We start from the raw sequence: 19,320 nt of genomic DNA, 5'->3' as shown, positions 1-19,320 counted from the left end.
GGCTCAAATGGGAAGACAAAACCAAATCAATGTTATTTATTCTGGGGTTTTATTATTAGATTTCGGCACTGGAGGCAAAGGGTGGGAGTTTTGAAGGGTAACTTTCCATTTCTAACTTTGTATTGTCTATAGTGTCAGCCATGGCTCAGTGAGCAGCTCTCTCACCTCTGAGTCAGAAGGTTGTGGGATCAAATCCCAGTCCAGGGACCTAAGGACAAAAATCACATCCAACATTCCTGGTCCCAGCATTGAGGAAGTGCTGCACTGTGAGAACAGCCTTCTCTCAAATAAGATGTTAAACTGAGGCCCTGTCTGCCCCTCTCAGGTGGGTGTAAAAGTTCCCACAGCCACTATTTTGAAGAAGAACAGGGGAGTTATCCCCGGTGTCCTGGTCAATATTTATCCCTCAGTCAACATCACTAAAAACACATAATCTGCTCATTATCACATTGCTGTGTGTGGGATCTTGCTGTGTATAAATTGGCTGCCGCATTTCTGACATTACAACTGTGACTACACTACAAAGTGCTGTAAAGCACTTTGGAACGTCCTGTGGTTGTAAAAGATGCTATAGAAATGCAAGTTATCTGGAACTTAATTGATTTCAGTCATCGCCAACATACCATTTAATAAATTCACTTTGGTTCAGACACAACTTTAATTAATTAAGGTGAAGGCAGAATTCTCTGGATAGAAAATTGAAAAATAAGTTTATTAAATGTAAACGTTTACTGAACAACTTTAAGACATTGACTGTTTACAACTTCATGCGGGTGATCAGTCTGTAGCAGTGTAACCCTCTCTGGCTCCTTCTTTGACAGTAATTCTTGTGGAATTCAGCCTCGGGAGTCTGGATCCTACTTTGACAGTAATTTCCTTGGAACTCGACCTCGGAATCTTCAGTACTTGGCCAGCAAGTAAGACCTTCAGAACGTCTACTTTTATCCCCAAAGTGACCATTACCTCACGTCAGAGTTGGGCTGTTGTAACATGACCATTGGTCAATTTGGTCACTGGATTAATTTAATTGGATCCCAATTACGGACACCATCTTCTCTCATTATCTCAGACAGGAATACAATAGAACTGTTTCATACTATCCCTTTATCTGATTCTATACAATCCCTTATTCATACAGTTTCAAATGTTGAGGCGAATCAGACCTTGAAGATCTCTCTTGCCAGGACATTTATCCTCATTGCACATTCTTTATACACAGCAATTTAGCTTTTACATTTTGACACTAATAAAAGTCAGTTTTTTACTATAGCTACTGATTCATGATTGATTAGTTGTAATTCGATTGAGGACATACAACACTCCTCATCCCAGCACTGAGTGAATGTTGCACTATCAGAACAACCTTCTGTCAAACAAACTACTTATTACTGTACTGACTGGTGACTAATTAATACAGTAATCTAATTTTTTTTCTTTTAAAATAAATTTAGAATACCCAACTATTTTCTCTAATTAAGGGGCAATTTAGTGTGACCAATCCACCTAACCTGCACATCTTTGGGTTGTGGGGGTGAAACCTACGCAAACACGGGGAGAATGTGCAAACTCCACACGGACAGTGACCGGGGCTGGAATCGAACCCTGTCCTCGGGCCTTGAGGTAGCAGTGCTAACCACTGTGCCACCATGTCGCCCCCAGAAATGCAAACTAAATATCATCTAACTTCCAAACACCCTGTCCCTGCCCCGGGTCACTGTCTGTGGGTGCTCTAAATGTATTGAAAAAAAACTTCCAACCACCCTTACACCCTGTAATCCTTGTGAAATTTTAAACCAGGTATTTGCATCAAGGCTCAAAGAGCATCAGCCCACCGGAGGTAAAGTCGCGACACCAGCCAGTCGAGCAAAAAGAAACCCTCTAACCATCCCCATTGACCAAATGTCAGTCAGAACAAAATGCAGCCCTGGATGTAATTGTTTTTAATTTAAAGTACCCAATTCTTTTTTTTTCCAAAATTGAGGGGTCATTGAGCATAAGCCAATCCACCTACACTGCACATCTTTGGTTTGTGGAGGTGAGACCCACGCAGACATGGGGAAAATGTGCAAACACCACACAGACAGTGGCCCGTGGCCGGGATCGAACCACTGTGCCACCAGCCATTGATGTAATTGAGAACAGAAATAATAACAGCAGAATCGACCCTTTAATCACTTGTGAACTTGTTGGTGTCTCCGCAGGGCGGATGGATCACCGAATGCCTTCATACAGTGGGAACAGGTGAATGGTCTGTCCCCGGTGTGAACTCTCTGGTGTATCCACAGGTTGGATGATCTACTGAATGCCTTCCCACACAAAGAGCAGGTGAATGGCTTCTCTCCTGTGTGAGCATGTTGGTGCACCCTCAGGCTGGATGATTCACTGAATCCCTTCCCACACTGACAGCAGGTGAATGGCTTCTCCCCAGTGTGAACTCGCCAGTGTATCTGCAAGTGGGATAAATGACTGAATCCTTTCCCACACTGAGAGCAGGTAAATGGTTTCTCCCCAGGGTGAACTCGCTGGTGTATCTGCAGGTTGGCTAACTGAGCAAATCCCTTCCCACACTGACAACAGGTGAATGGTCTCTCCCCAGTGTGAATGCGTCGATGAATCTCTAGCTCTGATGGGAATCTGAATCCCTTCCCACAGTCCTCACATTTCCATGGTTTCTCCATGTTTTGGGTCTCCTTATGTCTCTCCAGGTTGGATAATCAATTGAAGCCTCGTCCACACACAGAACACGTGTACGGTCTGTCCCTGATGTGAATGGTGTGATGGTATTTATTCAGGCTGTGCAACTGGTTAAAGCTCTTTCCACAGTCGGTGCTCTGGAACACTCTCACTCGGGTGTCTGTGTCTCGGTGATTTTCCAGACACACTGATGTTTAAAACCTCTGAAGCAAACAGACCAGGGAAACATTTCTCCTCCAAGTATCAAAGGCTGGTAATATTCCAGACCCGTGGAGTTGAGTGACTATCAGATTTTGATGTAATGTTTGGTTTGAGATTTCTGTCTATAATTCCTCCTCTTCTAATATCCTGTAAAAGGAATTTACAAATTTCATCACTGTCAGTCCAGGATAGAAATTCAGAACAGATTATTTTAATTTCTATGGAACATTCTTTCCTCTCTCATTCCCCAAAAGCTGTAAATCTCCATCCCACACACTCTCCCTCCATTCTCACTCTGCTGTATCTAATATTCACCCTCCCAATTCTCCTGAAGGTGCTGATTCAGGCTGATTGACAGATCCATGCTCACTGCTTCCTGTGCAGGACACAATAGATTCTGCAGTCGGCCATTCGGCCCATTGAGCCTGCTCATCCATTTGAGATAATTGGCCGATCTACCTCAGCACCATTTTCTCACACTATCCTCCATATTCTTTGCTATCTTCATCATCTAGAAACCCATTGATCTTTGCCCTGAAAATACTTGATGACTCCACAATCCTCTGAGGGAGAGAATTCTCCATATTCTTGAGTGAGGAAATCCCTCCTCGTCTCAGCTTTCGCTCCATTTTCATGCTGGTTCCCCATAACCCTCGACTCCCTGGTCAATCAGAAATCTGTCCAACTCAGCGGTGAATATATTCAGTGACCCCCAGACCCCACTGGTATCTGTGGAAGAGAAATCCAGAGACTACCACCCTCTGAGGCAAGAGATGACTGGAAATATATAACATAGCTACAGCACAATATTACACAACTGGAAATAATAATAAATGTATTTTATCTCAATTGTTAATTTCAGGCAATAAACATTGCAAATCAGTGAGAGAACATGTCTGGTTTTCTGTCAAGGCTCAAGGGTCTAAGATCCAATCACCTCTCTCAGATGCAGGGATGAGCATGGGGTGAGAGGTCAGTGATTATTGTAAATTATCTGTGTGGGCAGCAGAGAAGGGAGCAGCTGTTTTTAGTTGCCTGCTCTGATACCCAACTGAGGCTGGGTTAAGGCCCAACAGTGTAGATCACTGTTTGTCTCTCACACTGCGCTATCTTTATAGGTTTACAGCCCTACTGTAAACAGGCAGAAGTAATTACCCCACCCGTCTATCCACCTTTAGCTGCTCATTAACTATTGAGAACTTGTTCCTCCTCAGCCATTTGTTGAATGCAGTGACCTGAGTCAGGTCCCTTGATGCTCAGTATGAACCTCTTCAGGATCCGGCCCTCTGGATTTTATCACAAGTGAGGTTTCATTTCCTCAATGTGTTGGCAGAACATGATCCAAAATATAGAAAAGGAATGAGGGACTTCTGTTTTGTGGACAAACTCGAGAAGGTTGGATTATTCTTCTTCGAGCTGGAACGATTGGGGGATTTATTCGAGGTGTTCAATGGGCTGGATGCTCCAGTGCCCCAGTCTCGTGTTCCTCGGCAGCGCCATTCACGGGCAGTGGGATTCTTTCTTCCCGCTGCTTGTCTCTGGGATTTCCCATTGAAGCCATCCCGGAGAATTCCGGCCGGTATCTGAGGGGGTGAATTCTCCGCCTCCCCAGTCGCGTGTTTCTCAGCAGTAGGGCTCTCCATTCCCAGTGCTGGCCAATGGGATTTCCCATTGTAGCCACCCCATGCTGCCGGGAAGCCTGCGGGCCGGGATATGCTGCCGACACAATCCCACCGGCGGAGAATTCACCTGGAGGTGTTTTGATGAAGTCAATAAGCAGATACTTAGCTGCATTCTCCATTCTGGAGACTGTGCTGCCGCTGATGTAGAATCGGGGTGCAGTGAAGAGGAGATAAAGATTTTACAGATGGATATAGATAGGGTACGGAAATTGGACCAAACATTGGCAGATGGAGTTTAATGTGGATAAGTGTGAGGTTGTCCATTTTAGCCAAAAAAATAGAAAGGCAAATTATTGTCTAAATGGAAATCAGATTCAAAATGCATTTGGGCAGAGGGATCTGGGTGTTTTTCTTCATGAATCGCAGAAAGTCAATATGCAGGGACGGAGAATAGTTAACGTGTTCCTTTGTTTAAGAATGGTAGCAAGATTAATCCAGGAAATTACGCCAGTAATTAAAAAGGCAGATGGAATGTTAGCGTTTATTGCAAAAGGACTGGAGTATAAAAGTAGAGAAGTGTTGTTGCAATTGAATAGGGTGTTGGTGAGACCACATCTGGAGTATTGTGTCCAGTTTTGGTCTCCTTATTTGAGGAAGGATGTGGTGGCATTGGAGGCAGTTCAGAGGAGGTTCACATGATTGATTTTGGGGATGAAAGGGTTGACGTATGAGGAGAGAATAAACATTTTGGACTTGTACTTGCTGGCGTTTAGAAGGACGAGAGGGGATCTGATCCAGGTGTATAAAATACTAAAAGGGATTGATAAAGTAAACATAGACCAATGTTTCCCCTTGTGGGGCAATCTAGAGCGAGAGGTCACAGATATAGGTTGAGAGATGGTAGATTTAGAACTGAGATGCAATCTTTGTAATTTTTGTATCCTCACTACCTACAGGTGAGGTCCCAGAGGGGCGGAGAATAGCTAATGTTGTTCCTTTGTTTAAGAAGATTAGCAAGATTAATCCATGAAATTATGTCATAGGGAGGGAAATTATTGGAGAGGATTCTTTGATACAGAATGTATTCTCATTTGGAAGCAAATGGAGGTATTAGTGAGACGCAGCATGGTTTTGTGAATGGGAGGGCGTGTCTCACTAACTTGATTGAGTTTTTTGAGTAAGTGACAAAGATGATTGATGAAAGTAGGGCAGTGGATGTTTTCCACATGGACTTCAGTAAGGCCTTTGACAAGATCCCCCATGTCAGAGTGGTACAGAAGATGAAGTCACGTGGAATCAGAGGTGAGCTGGCAAGATGGGTACAGAACTGGCTCGGTCATAGAAGACAGAGGGTAGCAGTGGAAGAGTGCTTTTCCACAAAGCCTTTGATGTTTGTAAGTGATCTGGAGGAAAATGTAACCTGTCTGATTAGTAAGTTTGCGGACGACACAAGTTTGGTGGAATTGCGGATAGTGATGTCAGAGATTACAGCAGGATATAGGTCGGTTTGAGACTTGGGTGGAGAAATGGCAGATTGAGTTTAATCCAGACAAATATAAGCTAATGCATTTTGGAAGGTCTAATACAGGTGGGAAATGTACAGTAAATGGGAGAACCCTTAAAGAGTATTGATAGGCAGCAGGATTTGGGTGTACAGGTCCACAGATCACTGAAAATGGCAATGCAGGGGATAAGGTAGTCAAGAAGGCATATGGCATGCTTGCCTTCATCGACCAGGGCATGGAGTATAAAAATTGGCAAGTCATGTTGCAGCTTAAGAGAACCTTAGCTGCCACACTTGGGATATAGTGTTCAATTCTGGTTGCCACATGACCAGAGGATGTGGAGGCTTTGGTGAGGGTACAAAGGAGGTTTACCAGGATGTAGCCTGGTATGGAGGGCATTAGCGATGAGGAGAGGTTTAATAAATGCGGTTTGTTCTCACTGAAACGATGAAGGTTGAGGGGCGACCTAATAGAAGTCTACAAACTTATGAGGGGCATGGACAGAATGGATAGTCAGAAGCTTTTTCCCAGGGTGGAAGAGTCAATTACTTGGGGACATAGGTTGAAGGCACGAGGGGCAAAGTTTAGAGGAAATGTGCGAGGGAAGCTTTTTTTTTTTACATAGAGGGTGGTGGATGCCTGGAACTCTCTGCCGGAGATGCTGGTTGAAGCAGGTATGACAGTAACGTTTAAGGGGTGTCTTCACAAATACATGAATAGGATAGGAATAGAGGGATACGGATATGGAAATGTAGAAGGTTTTAGTTTAGACGGGCAGCATGGTCGGCACAGGCTTGGAGGGCCGAAGGTCGTGTTCCTGTGCTGTACTTTTCTTTCTTCTTGGTGACCTGCTTCTCACAGAGGGTGATGAATTTGTGGAACTCGCTGCCACATAGTGAGGTAGAGTTTGAGTCATTAAATGGTTTAAAGGAGATAGACATATTTCTGATTTTAAAAACCTGTTCAAGGATATGGGAACAGGTATGGAGGTGGATTTGCGACCAGGAAGAAATCAGCCATGACCTGATTGATTGGCAGAGCAGGCTTGAGGCGCTGAATTGCCTTCTGCTCTGAATTCCTATGTTCCTATATTACAGAACCATAAATAATATATCTAATCTGTACCATACAAGAACACTAGACATATTTCTGTCCTATATTAATTTACCGTTTCCTTAAATGTCAGCAATCTCCTGGGGAAACCTGCCCTTTAATTGTGAACATTAGGAAAGAGGCCATCCTTTTAACCAGACAAATAAATGTGTCAAGCTGAGGGAGCAAAGGATGTCAATGTCTTTAAGAGAGAGAGAGAGAGAGAGAGAGACCTGGGCCAAGCTTTCCAGAGTCTGCAACCTCCCTGGATTCACTTCCTTTCCCTTCAGTTGCTGCAAGTGACCAATTGAAGGTGAGAATGAGAAAATAAATGGAAAGGGGAGAAAAGAAAGTGTTTTACTCATAGATATTGGAGACAGGAGAAAGTGTCCGTCTACGTGAAGCTCAATCTTCATTAACACAAGGCTCGCGCTTCGATTGGTTGGAGCACAAAAGTCCTTCCGGTTGTCAGCATATTCCCATTGGTCAACATCTCAGGAAACCTTGTCTCGAGGAGGTGCAGGAAGAGGGGACACAATTACTGGGGGCGGGGCTCCCGGGTCCGCGCGCCCCGCCTTCGCACAGGAACCCGGAGACATCAGCACGCAGCAGAGTAATTCTTATTGGATGATTCAGGCACGGCGTCATTGTGACGTCACAATGACCGCCCAGCACACGGACTCATTGGGAACAATCTCACTGGTTCCGGTTGCCGGAGCTTCCTCCACTGTCTGCCCAGCAAAGCTGTTGCTCCTGTCTCTGAGTGAAGATTGAGCTTCACACAGACTGAAATCTCCTCCTGTCTCCAACATCTGTGAGTAAAACACTTTCTTTTCTCCCTTTTCCGTTTATTTTCTCATTCTCACCTTCAATTGTTTAAATCCTCAGGCCAAAATGAGATGTATCCCAGGCTGCTGTGGGAGGCAAGGGAGGAGATTGTAGAGGCTCTGACAATTTTCAAATCTTCTCTGGTCACAGGAGCGGTGCTGGAGGACAGATAATGTGGTTCCATTTATTCAGGAAGTGATGACTGGAAGCCGTGGTCCTTCCGCCAATCAGCCCGGGCTGTGTGAGAATGAAGATTGAGCTTCACACAAACTGAAACGTCCTTCCGTCTCCAACATCTGTGAGTAAAACACTTTCTTTTCTCCCCCTTTCCATTTCTTTTCTCATTCTTGTGGCGCTAACAAATGTACTCAAAGACTCGAGAGAAGTACAAGAGAGGCTTTATTACAGTGCGATGTCATTCCTCCGACAGCAGCTGTAGAATGCATCTCAGTGAAGCTGACGAATAATTATACAGCTCCCTGTGGGCGGAGCTAGCTGGCAGGGGCTTACCGGCAGCAACTGAAGGGAAAGGACGTGAATCCAGGGAGGGTACAGACTCTGGAAAGCTTGGCCCAGGTCTCTCTCTCTTAAAGACATTGACATCCTTTGCTCCCTCAGCTTGACACATTTATTTGTTGGGACTCTCTGAAGCTCAAATACAATAAACCATATATGTCAAACTCAAGGCCCGCGGGCCAAATCCGGCCCGCGGTGGAATTATCTTTGGCCCGTGAGATAATATCTAATTACTTTTTAAAAAAATTTAGATTAGCCAATTATTTTTTCTAATTAAGGGGCAATTTAGCGTGGCCAATCCACCTACTCTGCACATTTTTGGGTTGTGGGAGCGAAACCCACGCAGACACGGGGAGAACATGCAAACTCCACAAGGACAGTGACCCAGAACCGGGATCGAACCTGGGACCTCAGCGCCGTGAGGCGGTTGTGCTAACCACTAGGCCACCGTGCTGCCCTAATAATATCTAATTACTATTAAAGCTGGCCCCAGCAATTGAAGCGCCTATGGCGTATGATATGGCTGATGCCGAGTTTATTCAGGTATAGTGTGAATCACAAAGTGTTGGCCTGTGGAAAAATGTTTTCATTAGAAATTACTCTGGAAAAGCTCCAGATAAAGCAATAAGAAATAAATGCAACTAATTTTTTTATTTATTTAATATTTAATGTTGTTTTTATAGGCAATAACCTAAGCTTTATTAGTTCCAGGTTCAATAAGTTCATTTCAATAAGTTTTGCAAATAAACATTAAACCAGTCCGGCCCTCGACTTGTCCCGATTTTTAAATTTTGGCCCACGGTGTATTTGAGTTTGACACCCCTGCAATAAACCATCCATGAGCCCTGGCCAGCCTGCAGTATAACAGGGGCCGGTTTAGCTCAGTTGTTTGGACAGCTGGTTCGTGATGCAGAGCAAGGCTTCAATTCCCAGCTGAGGTTTTTCATGAAGGCACCACTTTCTCAACCTTGTCTCTTGCCTTAGGTGTGTTGATCTTCAGGTTAAATCATCACCAGTCAGTTATACCCCTCAAAGGGGAAAGCAGCCTGTGGTCATCTGGGACCTTGGTGACTTTACCCTTCATCTGACAATTGAATCCACGCGATATAATCCTCACCCAATCCGAAGCCTCGAACCATATGCACCAGATAATTCAATTCGAGTGAAAGCCTTCTTTGCATCGAACGACTTCACCAGCCCATCCACTGTGTATTTCTGAAAAGCCTGAATCACATTCAGCAACCTTCAGACATTGTTACTGGAAAGTCTTCACCCTTATAAACCCAGTCTGGTTTCCCCCCTCCCCCGCACGATTGTTGGAAGGATGTCCTCCAGGCTTTTCGCCAAAACTTTCGATTGTAATTTGAAGTCAAGATCCAAAAGAGATATTGGCCAATAAGAGGCACACTCCCCTGGGTCCTTCAGAATCAAAGAGATAGTAGCCTCCCGAAGAGTCGATGGCAGCATCCCTGCGTCAAAAGAGTGACAATACAGACCCATCAATGGGTCCAACGACAAATCCTTAAGCCCCTGACAAATCTCACACCCACAGCCATGCGGTCCCGGTGCTTTACCCGGCTGCAGTTCCTTCATGGCCTTTGAGACCTCTACCTAGAAAGGGGAGCATTAAGAGGCTCACACTGGCTTTCTGAGACTTCCGGAAGCTTCAGGGAAGAGAATACATACCCCATATCCACCAACACATCACCAGACTCCAGCGACTTTATAATCCTGCATAGAATTCCCCAAATCCCTGTTTATCTCCTCTGTCCTCACAACCCTTTTCCCTCCCCCAAGCCGCACAGAGGGAATTGTTCCAATGTCGGCCTTTTTCTTTGGCAAACAGGTCAAGTATTTGCTCGGTTTATTCCCAAACTCGTACAATGTCTGCCTCGCAAACCTTTCTCGACCTGCTGCATCAATAGGGAGTCCAAAGCCACTCTTGCTGCATTAACCTCCTTCAGCAATAGCTTATTCGAGATCTCCTTATAATTCTGCTCGGCCTTCGTGAAACATACCCCCAGACGTTGCTGGTTCTTCAGCATCCGAGCATAAACTTTACATGTCTCCCATAAAATGGTGGGGGGAATACCAGGGGTCGAGTTCACCCAAAGGAAGAACTCCAACTCGTTCTTAAAATGCTCAGTATATGAAGTATCTCTGATCAAAGAGGCAGCAAACCTCCACATTCTCGACCTGGGGGTGAACCCTCGAGTAGAATTCCAGAGAAACAGGGGGATGGTCCACAATCGATGGTCACTACGGTGCAAGAGGACACCAGGTGTAGGATCGTCCTTGAGATAAAAATGTTGTTGATTCTAGTCTGACATTGATGTGGGGCTGGAAAGAAGGTAAAATCTCCGTCCCCTCGGGTGCAAAGCTCTCCAAACATCCACTTAACCCACCTCCTCACAAGTAAAGGCCAACTCCCTAGCTTGCAGCATGGGGTGGGGGGTAGGGTTCCTGGTAACCGGGAGCTTATCTACCAGCGGATTTAAGAGACAGTTGAAGTCACCAACCGCAAAAGAGTTAGTTGAAGCTAACTCTGCAAAATCCACAAAGACCTTTGTAATGAACTCCGGGGAGTAATTCGGGGATCCATAAACATTATTATTGAAACAGCATCTCCATGCACCGAACCTCTAATGATCACATATCCACCTCCTTTGTCCTTGGTGCGGTTTTAATCTGAAAAGTGATATTTTCATTAATAAGGATTGCCACATCCCTGCTACTTGATGAAAAGGAGGCAAAAAAACCTGCCCCACTCAATCCCACCTCAATTTAAAGTGTTCCACATCCAGGTGAGTTTCCTGCAATAAAGCGATGTTGACTTTCTCCTTAAAAAAGGAGAGGATAACCATAGATTTGAGCCAGAGAAGTGGGATGGAAATTTTTGGAGATGGAATTGGAAAGGAATTAGGACACGAAAAGGTTTATTTCTTGGGGGGCGTTTTGCAGGATTGAAGGAGCTGGGAGTGAAGTATGGGCTGGAGCAGGGGGAAATATTTAGATGTATGCAGGTTCAAGACTTTGCCAGAAAGGAGAAACAGAGCTTCCCAGTTGAGCCGGCTTCCACATTGCTGGAGGAGGTGCTGACGACAGGGGGACTGGGGAAGGGGTAGTATTGGCGGTTTACAGGGCTATTTTGGAGGAGGAGAAGGTGCCTTGTGTGTTTCTATTTGCCCTATGTATTGTTCTCATGTATGGAATGATCTGTCTGAACTGTACGCAGAACAATACATTTCACTGTATCTCGGTACACGTGACAATAAACAAATCCAACCCTCACCATAGAACATAGAACATAGAACGATACAGCGCAGTACAGGCCCTTCGGCCCTCGATGTTGCACCGACATGGAAAAAAACTAAAGGCCATCTAACCTACACTATGCCCTTATCATCCATATGCTTATCCAATAAACTTTTAAATGCCCTCAATGTTGGCGAGTTCACTACTGTTGCAGGTAGGGCATTCCACGGCCTCACCACTCTTTGCGTAAAAAAACCCACCTCTGACCTCTGTCCTATATCTATTACCCCTCAATTTAAGGCTATGTCCCCTCGTGCTAGCCACCTTCATCCGCGGCAGAAGGCTCTCGCTGTCCACCCTATCTAACCCTCTGATCATTTTGTATGCCTCTATTAAGTCACCTCTTAACCTTCTTCTCTCTAACGAAAACAACCTCAAGTCCATCAGCCTTTCCTCATTAGATTTTCCCTCCATACCTGGCAACATCCTGGTAAATCTCCTCTGTACCCGTTCCAAAGCTTCCACGTCCTTCCTATAATGAGGCGATCAGAACTGTACGCAATACTCCAAATGCAGCCGTACTAGAGTTTTGTACAACTGCAACATGACCTCATGGCTCCGGAACTCAATCCCTCTACCAATAAAGGCCAACACACCATAGGCCTTCTTCACAACCCTATCAACCTGGGTGGCAACTTTCAGGGATCTATGTACATGGACATCGAGATCCCTCTGCTCATCCACACTACCAAGAATTTTACCATTAGCCAAATATTCCGCATTCCTGTTATTCTTTCCAAAGTGAATCACCTCACACTTCTCCACATTAAACTCCATTTGCCACCTCTCAGCCCAGCTCTGCAGCTTATCTATGTCCCTCTGTAACCTGCAACATCCTTCCGCACTGTCTACAACTCCACCGACTTTAGTGTCGTCTGCAAATTTACTCACCCATCCTTCTGCGCCCTCCTCTAGGTCATTTATAAAAATGACAAACAGCAACGGCCCCAGAACAGATCCTTGTGGTACGCCACTTGTAACTGAACTCCATTCTGAACATTTCCCATCAACTACCACTCTCTGTCTTCTTTCAACTAGCCAATGTCTGATCCACATCTCTAAATCACCCTCAATCCCCAGCCTCCGTATTTTCTGCAATAGCCGACCGTGGGGAACCTTATCAAACGCTTTACTGAAATCCATATACACCACATCAACTGCTCTACCCTCGTCTACCTGTTCAGTCACCTTCTCAAAGAACTCGATAAGGTTTGTGAGGCATGACCTACCCTTCACAAAACCATGCTGACTATCCCTAATCATATTATTCCTATCTAGATGATTATAAATCGTATCTTTTATAATCCTCTCCAAGACTTTACCCACCACAGACGTTAGGCTCACCGGCCTATAGTTACCGGGGTTATCTCTACTCCCCTTCTTGAACAAAGGGACCACATTTGCTATCCTCCAGTCCTCTGGCACTATTCCTGTAGCCAATGATGACCTAAAAATCAAAGCCAAAGGCTCAGCAATCTCTTCCCTGGCTTCCCAGAGAATCCTAGGATAAATCCCATCAGGCCCCGGGGACTTATCTATTTTCACCTTGTCCAGAATATGCCAACACTTCTTCCCTACGCACCTCAATGCCATCTATTCCAATAGCCTGGGTCTCAGCATTCTCCTCCACAATATTATCTTTTTCTTGAGTGAATACTGACGAAAAGTATTCATTTAGTATCTCGCTTATCTCCTCAGCCTCCACACACAACTTCCCACCACTGTCCTTGACTGGCCCTACTCTTACCCTAGTCATTCTTTTATTCCTGACATACCTATAGAAAGCTTTTGGGTTTTCCTTGATCCTACCTGCCAAAGACTTCTCATGTCCCCTCCTTGCTCGTCTTAGCTCTCTCTAGATCCTTCCTCGCTTCCTTGTAACTATCAAGCGCCCCAACTGAAACTTCACGCCTCATCTTCACATAGGCCTCCTTCTTCCTCTTAACAAGAGATTCCACTTCTTTGGTAAACCACGGTTCCCTCGCTTGACCCCTTCCTCCCTGCCTGACTGGTACGTACTTATCAAGAACATGCAATAGCTGTTCCTTGAACAAGCTCCACATATCCAGTGTGCCCAACCCTTGCAGCCTACTTCTCCAACCTACACATCCTAAGTCATGTCTAATGGCATCATAATTGCCCTTCCCCCAGCTATAACCCTTGCCCTGCGGGGTATACTTATCCCTTTCCATCACTAACGTAAAGGTCACCGAATTGTGGTCACTGTTTCCAAAGTGCTCACCTACCTCCAGATCTAACACCTGGCCTGGTTCATTACCCAAAACCAAATCCAATGTGGCCTCGCCTCTTGTTGGCCTGTCAACATATTGTGTCAGGAAACCCTCCTGCACACATTGTACAAAGAACGACCCATCTAATGTACTCGAACTATATCTTTTCCAGTCAATATTTGGAAAGTTAAAGTCTCCCATAACAACTACCCTGTTACTTTCGCTCTTTTCCAGAATCATCTTCGCCATCCTTTCCTCTACATCCCTAGAACTATTAGGTGGCCTATAGAAAACTCCCAACAGGGTGACCTCTCCTTTCCTGTTTCTAACCTCAGCCCATACTACCTCGGAAGAAGAGTCCCCATCTAGCATCCTTTCCGCCACCGTAATACTGTCCTTGACTAGCAGCGCCACACCTCCCCCTCTTTTGCCCCCTTCTCTGAGCTTACTAAAACACCTAAACCCCGGAACCTGCAACAACTATTCCTGTCCCTGCTCTATCCATGTCTCTGAAATGGCCACAACATCGAAGTCCCAGGTACCAACCCATGCTGCCAGTTCCCCTACCTTATTTCGTATACTCCTGGCATTGAAGTAGACACACTTCAAACCACCTACCTGAACACTGGCTCCCTCCTGCGAAGTCAAATCTGTGCTCCTGACCTCTATACTCTCAATCTCCCGTACCCCAAAACTACAATCCAGGTTCCCATGCCCCTGCTGAATTAGTTTAAACCCCCCCAAAGAGCACTAACAAATCTCCCCCCCAGGATATTGGTGCCCCTCAGGTTCAGATGTAGACCATCCTGTCTATAGAGGTCCCACCTTCCCCAGAAAGAGCCCCAGTTATCCAGAAATCTGAATCCCTCCCGCCTGCACCATCCCTGTAGCCACGTGTTTAATTGCTCTCTGTCCCTATTCCTCATCTCACTATCACGTGGCATGGGCAACAACCTAGAGATAACAACTCTGTTTGTTCTCGCTCTGAGTTTCCATCCTAGCTCCCTAAAGGCCTGCCTGACATCCTTGTCCCCTTTCCTACCTATGTTGTTAGTGCCAATGTGGACTACGACTTGGGGCTGCTCCCCCTCCCCTTAAGGACCCGGAAAACACGATCCGAGACATCACGTACCCTTGCACCTGGGAGGCAACATACCAAACGTGAGTCTCTCTCGCTCCCACAAAATCTCCTATCTGTGCCCCTGACTATTGAGTCCCCAATTACTAATGTTCTACTCCTTTCCCCCCTTCCCTTCTGAGCAACAGGGACAGACTCCGTGCCAGAGGCCCATACCCCATGGCTTACCCCTGGTAAGTCGTCCCCCCCACAAGTATCCAAAACGGTATACTTGTTACTCAGGGGAACGACCACAGGGGGTCCCTGCACTGACTGCTTCTTCCCAGTCCCTCTTACAGTTACCCATCTATCTCCAATCCTTGGTGTAAATACTTCCCTGAAGCTCCTATCTATGACCCCCTCTGCCTCCCGAATGATCCGAAGTTCATCCAGCTCAAGCTCCAGGTCCCTAACACGGTTTTTGAGGAGCTGGAGTTGGGTGCACTTCCCACAGATGAAATCAGCAGGGACACTGACGGCGTCCCTCACCTCAAACATTCTGCAGGAGGAGCATTGTACTGCCTTCCCTGACATCACCTCTAGATTTAAAAAAAAACAAGAAAAAGAAAAAGAAAGGAAGAGCTTACCTGATATTACCTCAAACCCTGCTCCCGCTGAAAGGTAAACAAATTTAAAGGCACTCACTCACCTTCACGACAGGCCCCTGCTCCCGCTTCCCAACCACCGTGGGGTGGGGGGGTTGGTTAGATGAGGAGGTAGGGTGGAAACACTCACGAAGTGTTTCGGGTTTAACTGTCATTTGACAACAGCCCCTCCACAAACCACCTTCAACTTAGGCTGACCGCACTGCACGTATGCAAATTTCCCCCGAACAGCTGATCAGTAGCTCTGCTCTGCTGCCCTCTGCTGGATGTTTGCCTTCACTCAAACTCCTTGGGTCTCCTTCAACTTAGGCTGACCGCACTGCACGTATGCAAATTTCCCCAGAACAGCTGATCAGTAGCTCTGCTCTGCTGCCCTCTGCTGGATGTTTGCCTTCACTCAAACTCCTTGGGTCTCCTTCGCAGGTTCACCTTCAACTTAGGCTGACCGCACTGCACGTATGCAAATTTCCCCAGAACAGTTGATCAGTAGCTCTGCTCTGCTGCCCTCTGCTGAATCACCATTGAGGTGATAGTATTTCTAATCAGTAAGGCTACTCCACCCCATCTGCCATATTCTCTGTCCCTCCTGTAAACTTTATAACCGGTATATTTGGTACCCAGTCCAGACCATCCTGCTGCTTGTTTTTGGAACTGTGTTGAATTCCCCTGGGGCCTTTCCCTCCCCCTCCATTTGTTAGTTTAAAGTTCTTGCGACCTCCCTATTTATCCTTTCCGTGTGGACACTGGTCCCAGATCGGTTCAGGTGGAGACCGTCCTAATGGTACAGATCCCTCCTGTCCCAATACTGATGCCAGTACCCCATGAAATGGAACCCCTCTTTCCCGCCCCACTCCTTTAGCCACGTGTTTACTTCCCTAATTTTCTCATCCTTATGCCAAATTACACATGGTTCAGGTAATAATCCAGAGATTATAACCGTTGGGAACCTGTTCTTTAATTTTGTTCCTAGTTCCTGATATTCCCAAACAGGTCCTCTTTCCGAGTCTTGCTGATGTTGTTTGTCCCAACGTGGACCACAGCAACTGGATCCTCCCCCTCCCTCTCCAATATCCTTTCAAGCCGGTTAGAGATGCCCCTCACCCTGGCACCAGGCAGGCAACTTACCCTGTGGGACTCTCGGTCCTGCTTCCAAAGGATGTTATCAGTTCCCCTAATTATAGAATCCCCGACAACTACCACTTCCTTCCCCTGCTTGAATGGCCTCCTGTACCAGGGTGCAGTGGTCAGCTAGCTCATCCTTCCTACAGTCACTGCTCCGATACCCTGCCCCTCCGAGTCCGCTCCCTGGAAACTTGGCTGTGAATCCCCGAGATAAGGTTTTTGTCCTCACAGCTCCGAAACTCCGTCCCTCCGAGTCCGCTTCCTGGAGACTAGGTTTGGGGAATAGATATTGGAGACGAGGGATTGGGGAATGAGAGGAAGGAATGTTCCATAGAAACTAGAATTTTCTGTTCTTAATTTCTATCCTGTACTGAGTGTTGACTTTTGTAAACTCCTTTTACAGATATTACAAGAGGAGGAATTACAGACAGGAATCTCAATTGTCACGTCTCGGTTTTACAGAGTCACTCGATACCTTGGGATCTGAGTATCATCGGCCTTTAAATCTACAAGGAGAGATGTTTCCTTGATCTGTCAGCATCAAAATATTTTCAACATCAGTGTGGCTGGAAAAGCACCGAGACACACACACCCGAGTGAGAGTGTTCCAGAGCACTGACTGTGGAAAGAGCTTAAACCAGTTACGTAGTCTGAAAAAACATCACACCATTCATAGCGGAGAGAGACGGTACACCTGTTCTGTGTGTGGACGAGGCTTCAGCTGATTGTCCAACCTGGAGAGACACGAGGAGACCCAAAACATGGAGAAACCGTGGAAATGTGGAGACTGTGGGAAGGGATTCAGAGCCCCATCAGAGCTGGAGATTCATCTACGCAGTCACACTGGGGAGAGGCCATTCACCTGTTCTCAGTGTGAGAAGGGATTCACTCAGTTATTCAACCTGCAGAGACACCAGCAAGTTCACACCGGGGAGAGGCCGTTCACCTGCTCTCAGTGTGAGAAGGGATTCACTACTTCATCGGACCTGCGGATACACCAGCGAGTTCACACTGGAGAGCGGCCATTCACCTGCTCTCAGTGTGAGAAAGGATTCACTACTGCATCGAACCTGCTGACACACCAGCGAGTTCACACTGGAGAGAGGCCATTCAATTGCTCTCAGTGTGAGAAAGAATTCACTACTTCATCAAGCCTGCTGACACACCAGCGAATTCACACTGGGGAGAGGCCGTTCACCTGCTCTCAATGTGAGAAGGGATTCACTCGGTTATCCCGCCTGCAGAAACACCAGCGAATTCACACTGGGGAGAGGCCATTTACCTGCTCTCAGTGTGAGAAGGGATTCACTCAGTTATCCAGCCAGCAGAGACACCAACGAGTTCACACTGGGGAGAGGCCGTTCACCTGCTCTCAGTGTGAGAAGGGATTCACTCAGTTATCCCACCTGCTGACACACCAGCGAGTTCACACTGGGGAGAGGCCGTTTACCTGCTCTCAGTGTGGGAAAGGATTCACAACTTCATCGGACCTGCTGACACACCAGCGAGTTCACACTGGAGAGAGGCCATTCAATTGCTCACACTGTGAGAAAGGATTCACTACTTCATCAAGCCTGATGACACACCAGCGAATTCACACTGGGGAGAGGCCGTTCACCTGCTCTCAGTGTGAGAAGGGATTCACTCAGTTATCCTGCCTGAAGAGACACCATCGAGTTCACACTGGGGAGAGGCCATACACCTGCTCTCAGTGTGAGAAGGGATTCGGTCGGTTATCCAACCTGCAGAGACACCAGCGAGTTCACAGAGGAGAGAAGGCGTTAACCTGCTCTTAGTGAGAGAAGGGATTCAGATATCCATACGCCGTGCAGGAACACTAGCGAGTTCACACCTGGAAGAAGCCATTCACCTGCTCTGAGCTGGGGAGACATTCAATAATCCGGAGACACTCGCGAGTTAATTCTGGGGAGAGACCATTCATCTGCTCTCAATGTGGGGAGAGGTTTTGTGATTCATCACACCTGTTGTGACTCCAACAAGTTCACAATAAATTCCAGATGTTGGCTCTGTTGTTATTGTTTCTGCTCTCACTGACATCCAGGACTGCGTTTTGTTTATTCTGACATCTGGTGAATGGTGATGATTGGAGGGTTTCTTTCTGCTGGACTAGCCGGTCTAACACCTCTGCCTCCGGTGGGCTGACCATTTTTGAGCCTCGTTGCGATTACCTGGCTCCAAGTTTGACGAGGAGCACAGAATGAAAAGATGTTTGCACGTTGGAAGACATTTAGTTCCCAAAGCAGCCACGTTGCCATGAAGATGGGCTGTGGTGGTTACATGGTTCTTTTGTCTAATTTATCTGGGTGTTTCTCGCAGAAGGAAACTGTCATGGTTTGAGGGGCAAGTTGTCTGTGGTAGATTGGGAAATTACAATAAACATATCACTGAAAGTGGCAATGCAGGTGGATAAGGTCGCTAAGAAGGCAGACGGCATGCTTGTCTTCATTGGTC

At 46.3% G+C, this 19,320-nt stretch overlaps 1 protein-coding gene and 2 long non-coding RNA genes across 3 annotated transcripts; 2 read left to right on the top strand and 1 right to left on the bottom strand.

Annotated features, from left to right (window-relative positions):
* Positions 1 to 2,779: 2,779 nt before the first annotated feature.
* On the bottom strand, positions 2,780 to 8,099 carry LOC119951880. Its single transcript, XR_005457703.1, has 3 exons — positions 7,981 to 8,099; positions 7,476 to 7,622; positions 2,780 to 3,042 (listed from the first exon to the last, which is right to left on the bottom strand). It is a non-coding gene; the product is annotated as an uncharacterized LOC119951880 (long non-coding RNA).
* Positions 7,711 to 17,669, top strand: LOC119951871. The gene is made up of 3 exons (XR_005457694.1): positions 7,711 to 7,928; positions 8,093 to 8,240; positions 17,252 to 17,669. It is a non-coding gene; the product is annotated as an uncharacterized LOC119951871 (long non-coding RNA).
* A 9-nt stretch (positions 17,670 to 17,678) lies between these two features.
* Positions 17,679 to 18,880, top strand: LOC119952371 (zinc finger protein 271-like; the record flags this gene model as incomplete). The annotated part of the gene is made up of 1 exon (XM_038776077.1): positions 17,679 to 18,880. A coding segment is annotated over one exon (966 nt), but the record flags the coding sequence as incomplete, so codon positions are not given.
* Positions 18,881 to 19,320: the final 440 nt, after the last annotated feature.

Source organism: Scyliorhinus canicula, chromosome 17 (genome assembly GCF_902713615.1).
Source record: "Scyliorhinus canicula chromosome 17, sScyCan1.1, whole genome shotgun sequence".
Lineage (NCBI taxonomy): Eukaryota > Metazoa > Chordata > Chondrichthyes > Carcharhiniformes > Scyliorhinidae > Scyliorhinus > Scyliorhinus canicula.
This window is presented reverse-complemented; position numbering and strand designations above follow the sequence as displayed.